The 8455-nt window shown below is 38.7% G+C and overlaps 1 protein-coding gene across 2 annotated transcripts; it reads right to left on the bottom strand.

Moving 5' to 3' along the window:
• Positions 1 to 64: 64 nt before the first annotated feature.
• spmip2 (sperm microtubule inner protein 2) lies at positions 65 to 8069 on the bottom strand. 2 transcript variants are annotated; one of them, XM_030740168.1, is made up of 5 exons: positions 7940 to 8069; positions 7070 to 7299; positions 6701 to 6759; positions 760 to 819; positions 65 to 187 (listed from the first exon to the last, which is right to left on the bottom strand). In XM_030740168.1, the coding sequence occupies exons 1-5, from the start codon at positions 8001 to 8003 to the stop codon at positions 133 to 135; spliced, it is 468 nt and encodes a 155-aa protein (XP_030596028.1). In that variant the 5' UTR covers positions 8004 to 8069; the 3' UTR covers positions 65 to 132. The 2 variants fall into 2 exon arrangements, with proteins under 2 accessions (XP_030596028.1, XP_030596029.1); XM_030740169.1 differs by having other exon boundaries at positions 98 to 182.
• Between the last annotated feature and the right edge of the window lie 386 nt (positions 8070 to 8455).

Here is an 8455-nt window from a genome sequence, read left to right as displayed (position 1 = left end):
GGATTCAAACAACAACAAATACATAAATGAATCATAGCCAAGCACCACAAAGGCTACACCACTGGGAGGCATAATCTTCGGTTTATTAAAAACAAAAGTGCGTAAAGCTAGAAAAACTCAGGGAGGCGAGCCTCAGAGTGAGGATGCTGTGTCACTGCAGGGAGACTTCAGGCTGAGTCCTTCTGTGCTGAGAGAAAGAGAGTTAGGAGAGAGAAGACAGAAAAATGTGAGACACGCCTGCAGAGGACAGGTAAATGCATTCTGAGATGAGGTCATTGATCTTAAACAAATTGTAACAAAGTTTCATCAGTTACTATGAATTTGTGTAAATGATATAGACTAGTACTGTAATCCATGGTTAGTGTGATAACATATATAATACAACTGTATAAAACTTTAGCCTTACATTCACTTGTGATCAGAGGTCTGCATCCACTCATCATGGTCATGAACGTCACAGTAATTTGGGGCTTTTAATGATTTCTTTGAACTGTACCTTTTCCAGGGTGACGACTGCGCAGCATACATCTTTAATGACTTTAAAAAACAAGAATTAGATGCACAAATTTGAATTTATTTTCTGGATTTTCTCTAATCCACACAGGCTCACATACAGGCTCAAATATATACATACACAATTCAACGAAATCATGAATAGCCCAAAATGACCGTGACATTCATGCCGATGATGAGCGTATATAAACTTCCTACCACAATTGTAAATATTTGTTCAGAGTTAATATCATATTTTAAACTCACCTTGTGTTTTCAGTCTCATTTAGGTCCTCCACGTTCACTCTGCGTCTGCCGTTTGCTGAGCTGCAACAAAACAGATGTTAACAGTCCATTAAGCCTAAAAACACTGTTTGCAAGATTTCTCAGACGTGCTCTCTAACTCTTTATTTAGCCATATTTCACAAAAATAGCTGTTTTCCTGATTGTTGTGCAATTTACATTTTATCATATGAGGTCATACTCACAGTGGATACATTTGTTTAAATATTTCCCTCTACTGCATACACTTTAATGGTACATGCTGAAAATCATTCAACATCATTTACTGATTCACTTTGGACCATTTAATGGCCAAAAAAATTTTATATATATATATATATATATATATATATATATATATATATATATTTCAGACAAAACTACAGAAAAAATTATTAATTAATAGGTCATAAGGCGACTGTTACAGAGCAATAAAAGCATCAGAAAGGTTTCCAAAAATGTCAACAAATTATGAAACAAAGAACTGAAAAACACTTGAAACATATTTACATATGACTTGATGTAGGCTTAGGTCTGTGAGTGAAACTTCACATAACAGTTCTGTGCTGTAAAACAGAGGTAAAGTGCACCTCTGTCCTCTGTCCTGTGGACCCAGGAACCCCCCCATTCTCAGTGCAGTCCCATCTTTAGAGCAGCCAGCATGCCATTTACATGAACAAATTGGAGTCTGTTAGATAAATACAATTCAAACTGCAGAGCAGTACATTTAATACCTATGGCATGCCTCTGGAGATTAAAAGCCAGTGGAATGTAGCCAATTAATAAAGATAGAATGATCATATTTAAGATTGAAGCCTTAATTAATTAATGGTTGGACTTCTTTGAGCAGTCTTGAGGGTCAAATAGACAAGTTGACAGTTTGGATGAACTACTGAAGTTACTGTACCCAAAGATACGTCCGTGAGATGGTTATGAATTATTTTTCTCTGTCGATTAAAATTTTATTTGTGAAGAAATGAAGTCATTAGTAGTTAAGGTTAAAGGAATACTTGGCCCATTTCCTCCCCAGCTTACAGGTTATCTGCTTTAAGCTGCAAGTTTGTGAGTTAAAACAGGAAGTCAAACACTTCTGATTTGAGGCTCTTTTTCAGAGGAGCCACAGTATCCAGAGTCGCACGCAGTGAGGATGTAAAACTACTGACGAGATAATCAGCCTCTGTGGGAGTACAGTTTAGGTAGCTTCTCTATAGCAGCTTTATCATAATCCAGAAATATGATAACCACTTAATTAGACCTGTGGGGAAATACTGATTAAACAGTTTTTAACTGGGGGTCCTATCTTCAAAGATCCTCTGAACCAGAAGAGGCCTTTCGGACCACATTTAAGTTGAAGTTTTGACTCTCCACTCTTACTGTATGTGGTGCTTTGCTCTGTGTGCACACGTTGTTCTGACTCAACAAAACTGCCTTTAGGTGGGCATAAGATTGAGAGCAGCCTACTGCAGCAACAGTATTGCCTGAAAATTGCAGCTGACCCCAAGAAATTGATGTCTGCGTGGCTAGTTATAGGAAAATTGGTGTTTCCTCTTGCGGTAAACAATCTGTGCTGTTATCTACACCAGATATGAGGACGTGATCGTTCTTGCTATGGGGACAGATTATCAGGTGCTGCTCAAATAAGAATCAGAGGTCTATATCTGTGACACTATAAGAAGGGAGAGGGACCTCTGATAAACAATACCAAATTGGCGATTACTGTTATTTCTGGATGGAATCCTCCATTAGACGTGTTTTTATGCCTCGAGAAGCTTGTCAGAACTTTTACAGAGAAACTTATTGAAAGATTGCTTGCCTGGATTGCACTGTAAAAGATGATCATACATTTTTTGTGAATTACAGTGATTATAACAAAATATAGACAAGCCGTAAGCTTGCCTTGTGCTTTCACAGGTGTCTAGAGTTGTGCTTTAGATCAACTCCAGTCTGTTTAATATGATACATAACACGGTTTGTTATTCCCAAGTTGCTTTTGGGCTCAAGGATGTGAAAAGGGAAACCTTTTTAATCATACTTTAACAGTCAGTTCCTTCATTCAAGTGGTGGGATGCCACTCGCTGTTAGCTCGACTGTCTCTGTTTCAGAAACTTGTCATTTGCTTCTCCTGAATCATCCATCATATTCTTTCTAAGAGGAAACAAATATGAAGTTATTAAAAAAACTAAGAGAAAATGAGAGAGATACATCGGGTAAGATTTAGCTTACATTTAGTTACACATTATTTTTTATCTCAGTTGACTCAGTGTTCTCTTACATTTTCAGACAAATATTTTTAGTTCACAAAGTCTCACAGATCACATAGCGTCAGACAGTGCTGGTTTAGGCTGGTAATTGTGAGCTGATGAGTTTTGCATTTGCACTTCTGCTATAATCTTGAGTAAATCTGTCATTTTAATAGTCACTTTTGTTCACTTGAGGTTTGAGGCAGGAGACTTTTAGTCAAAGTGGCTGACTTTCAAATTAAAATATTATTATTAAAGGGTGGAACTTTAAAAAGTGGTCCTGGATCAGTTTGCCAGCGTCTCCTAGTCCTCGTGTGCCTCATGTGCCCGCTGCTACTGTTCTCTGTTTGTTTTTGGACTGTTTGCCATGTGGATTTTCACCCCCGCCTGCATTTGGGTCCTCACACTCCTGCCATACGCCACATACTCTGAAGCACCTTCACAACAGAAACAGGGTTGGTTTCTTAAGAATGCATCTTGATCATTTTTTTCAATTTCTATCAAATTATAAATGAGAAAATGACTTATCTGCATTATATACATGTAATGGTTGGGAGCTTTTTGGAGCCTTAGTGCATACCTTGCAGTATTTTCTGTATTATATGAGCTAGCTCGCACTTCTAGTCCTGCCAGTTCTCAGACAGTCAGCCTTAAGAATAAGAACACCATGCCCTTCTTTTTAGAATCTGACTGGTGCTTGTCTGAACCCTATATATTGTTGTATTATAAAATGCTATTTCTGTATGATATACAGTCTATGGCTTGGACCGTGTTTGCACATTTCCAGTGTCTAGTGCTACAGCAAAGCCTGAATCTGAAGTGATAATTCATCCCTGAACAACCACCTACAAATATTTCATGCATGTCTCTTATTTTACAGAAAGGATTCTTCCAGGAAGGGATTAGCAGCTGCACGAGCAGCTGAAAGAAGCTTTGTAAGCTCCATCAGCGCTCATGAATGTGATCAGCTGTGTCTCACACGGTGCATTTTAACATATTGTCTGCTGGCTTTGCAAATCATCTAGGATATCAATTGTCATTTCAAAGAGATCTTTAACTTACTTGTTTCCTCTTATCTATTAGAGCATTCTTTAAAAATGCCACCTTTGGCTTATCTCTTGTTTTTGCATCATGCTTGTTTTTATGAAAACTATCAAATATAATTAGACTTCTACGATGGCTCCTTTAAGTTCTGAGTTTTTGTCTTTATGTCTGAGGTTCCTGATGTGTCCCAGGTGTGTTGTGTTGATTTGTTTTGTAGTTTGTGTTTTTGTTCTCACCGGTTGGCAGATTTCAGGAAACTGGCTATCAGACATTTCGTTATGAGCTGTGCAAGAAACAATTTCCACAAATGTGGACATTTCACAGTCGTAACGATCATTTCAAACTCACATAATAAAGTTTTTTTGTTTTTCTATTTTTTTTGGGGGGGGGGGGGGGGGGGGGGGGGGGGTTCAGGGGGTCCAACAAAGGAAGGAAGATATGGGTGGCTCCGATGGCTGATCAGATGGGTGCTGTTCAGTGGTGCAGCTACTTTTTACTGTATTACAATTTCTTTGTAAGTGCCTTCCAGATTTGCAACAGCTTTTCGTTATATTTGAACGACGTCTTCCCAAATTCCAAAGTCTCATTTATCCGAGCCTTTCGATGTTTGCCTGCTCTCAGCTTTTCTTTCAAACATCACCACGCTTTTGTTTTTCCCAGTTTTATTTTGTCGTGGTTGTTTCTTCTTGCGACTTAATGTATCCATCTCCATTTTGTTCTTCCTAGTGCGCCTTCCCATCTGGTTTGTGGACTTCTATCTATCCTGTATTTGTAGCTTTTATTGGCTTTCTTTCCTGTGAAAACAACATGTTTAGGAACAACAGGCTGATTTTCTATGACAGTGACAAATATCTGTGTGAATGGTTCCTGCAACAAGAATAAAACTCTACAGCCTAGTCAATAGTGTCTCATTTATAGTGGTCCCAGGAGACTGTGAGGTTTCACACCAGAAAGCAGAATTGTTCTTGCAAATGAGAAATCATGAAGCGTCCACACGGATGGCAAATTGAAGAAAAAAAAGCAATGCAAAATATCCAAGTAATGGCTAGAAAAGTAGTTGCCATATTTGTACAGTGCTGGACTGATACATAAACTCTAATAGTTACAGTTGATTCTTTTTATATAAAAATATTTATGATATAAATGAGATCAAAGTAATTACAGGTGACAGTACTGAGTCTTTCCAACTGTCTTTAGTGCTGTATTTCTCATGTTCTGGTTATGGCCCAAAACATTACACCAGTGGTCAAAGATATTACCTTTTTGGTGATATCAAATTCATTATAATTTTCCCATAAATACTGAACTGGTCATTGCACCGTAGACTAATTGTCCTGCCAGCTGTTTTCAGTCACTCACCGTGCTCTGTAAGGAGGCTCATGCTTTAATCAATGTATTAAAATTTGACTTTTCACAAGGGTGAGGTGACCCACTCTGTGGGATTGCACAGCATTTTTATCCCTTGTTCTGTCTCATTTATAAAAATTATGCCCTACATTTTGATTGTCATTAGCTATCAGGTAAATACCTTCCTCAGATGAACAATGACGTGACATATTACACCGTGTCATTATTTATTTAACAGAACTGAAGCCAGAAGACAGAAGCGGTGTGTGAAAAACAAGTGCACCCTCACTGCTTCCATAGGAATTAAGAGGGAATGCAGGAGCCTGGTGCAGGAGCATTCAGATGTGTGTCAGCACAAAGAAATTATCTTAAAGAAGCAATTGCTGCTGTTCATCAATCTAGGAAATCCATCGTTCTATAGTGAAAAGGATCATTCAGAAGTGGGAAACAACTGTCGAGCACGGCGGTGGAGAGGTGAAGCTGTCTGTAAACCTTGGCCCAAACAGGACAAGGATCTCAAGCACACCTGCAACTCAACAACAGAATAGCTGAAAAAGAAAAGAATCAAGATGTTGCAGTCAGACCAGTCCAGACCTCAGCCCGCCTGACCCACCTGTGACCGGGTCCCAACAAAGCTGTGCATAAACAAATGCCTGCGAACATCAATGAACTGAAGGAAGGTTGTAAAAAAAAGAGCGGGCCAAAATTCCTCCGCAGTGATGAGAGATTGTTTTGTTATATAAATAATGAAACCATAGATTCTGTTGTGTTGCATTTTTACACCTAAGGTTAGATTCAAACCACTTTAGAAGCTGCTAAGATAATTTTTTTATATCCTGATACATAAAACATGACTGCATGCCCAATGGAAAAGTTAGCGTATCACCACAGAGTCATAAGCCATGTAAATATCAGATGAATGTGATGGAAACTATCACAAAGAATAGAAAATGAGGTGATAATTAATACTGAGAATTTCCTTATAACAAGTATCTGATTATTGACATGGTGCTATTTCTATAAATGCAGCAGTACAGTGTAAACCTCCCTCAGTGTTTGTTTAAACGTCAGCTGTGCATCCGCCTGTGTCTGCCCTATTTCTTATACAGGGAACCTGGAGAGCAGAAAGTGGAAGTGTTGCATTATGAATGGGGAGGCAGATAGGTTACAGTGCAATCATTCAACGTGTGCAAACCTGGGGGTGGGGCGGGGGGGGGTTCTCACTTATCCCAAAGGCAAAGCACACATGTGCAACATCCCTCTGAGCAGAGGAAACAAAAGACGCTCCGTCTTACTTTGTGCTCTGAAACCTTTGACTGACTCGGTCCTCCAACGCTGCTCGTATGTCTGTTTTCTGTTGAAAAGAAATAAAAATGAACTTTCTGGGTTTTGAGCATGTTTATGATTCAGTTTACAAAGTGTGCTACATAACAATATGTTTAATATGCAAAAAAGGACGTGAAAAATATTCATTTACGGTTAAAATATGTGACTTTTTATTTTAATCCAGCAGTAATTATTTATGATGTCACAAGGCTGATAAATCGTCCGCCTGTCAAAGTTTCTCAAGGTTAAGCTTGACGTGACTTTGTGGCACACTGACAGAAGCTGTTGCCTTTGCTTATTCATTTGCATAAGCTGCACATGGTAGATTTAAGTAGTACCTTAATTTGCATATTGCTGAGCAGCGTCCCACTGTTTAACAGCTGGTTATATTGCCATCCCCAGCCCACCTCCCCCACATAGCTCTGCCTAGGCATGAGTGGGCGGGCATCTGGTGCAGCTCGGCACAGGTAACTGAGGTCACCTGTGGCCTCAGGTGATGTGGCACCCACACCGATGTACTGGGTGAAGTAATTAGATCTTGGCCTGTAGTCTCCGATTCCATCTGGACCTGATGAGAATCAGTGGAAAACGAAGGTTAAAAAAAAAAAATCCAATTCTACAGACACTTAAGGTGATTTATTACAGATTATTTCTTTTAAAGGGTATTTTTAGCAAAGGACACGGGTTTCTCAGTTGCTCCTCTTTTTATATGCATTGTCAGACCATTAGAAATATTCAAGCACTGTCTGTTACATAATGAAATAAAGTGATACTTAAAAAAGGAAAAAGGGAACTAGGCTGTGTGCATACTGCAGCGTAAGAACTCATTCTGAACAACGCTATGGGCCACAGAAAGTCACACATATACAGGCAGGCACAAATAGTCAGTTTGGTCCAGGTTACAGTGCCATCATGTGTCCAATTGCAGTCATTATTATTTCATCATTTGTTGGACATGCACCATTTCCTTGAATATTTAATAATTGATGCACCGTGCTGTTCAGTTTAAAGCACAACTACAGGAAACTGGGTTACAGCTACCTGGCAACACATACTGAAACATTTTCCCATTAATTCTAACACTCGTAAAATATTGTAGATATGGCAGTAGAGACAATGCTTTGACTCTAAATTTAATATCGTTAAAATATTTTATCCCCCAGAAGTTTAGTGGGTTGAAGAAACTATTCTCTGCATACTTCTCCTACCTGTAAAAATCATCCTTTGTCCATACTGGGGCCCTCGTGCAGCTGTTTCACTGTTTTGCATCATTTCCTTTCCTGTTATATGTGAGCTAGTTGCAGGCGAGATACGACTAGATAATGACCACCCATGGGTGATAACATAAACCCAGCGGTCTGCTCTGTTGTCAGGCTCATGGCTGGTTGTCATGGAATCATTGCTTGTAGCCTAGTGACATCCTAAAAGCAGATTATATTCTAGGTGACCTAAGTTTGTCCCACAATTAATTCAGCCAGCGGTCATTCACTTTAGATGTTAATGGGTTTTATCAGATCTTATTTATTTATTATCTCAAGTTAAATTAAATCATCTTTATTTATTAAGCAGTTTAAACAGACTTTGAGGTGATTTTCATTCTGTTCAAAGGAGTAACGTCACAAAAAAGTCTAAAAGAAGGAAAAAAAGGACAAATTAAAAGCAGGACTGTACAAACTATGTACCATAATAAACACAAAACCTTTTTAATGGAGCAATAAAATGCA

Source organism: Archocentrus centrarchus, chromosome 10, assembly GCF_007364275.1.
Source record: "Archocentrus centrarchus isolate MPI-CPG fArcCen1 chromosome 10, fArcCen1, whole genome shotgun sequence".
NCBI classification, from domain to species: domain Eukaryota; kingdom Metazoa; phylum Chordata; class Actinopteri; order Cichliformes; family Cichlidae; genus Archocentrus; species Archocentrus centrarchus.
The sequence above is the reverse complement of the archived record's forward strand: the minus strand, read 5'-3'. Positions and strand labels throughout refer to the sequence as shown.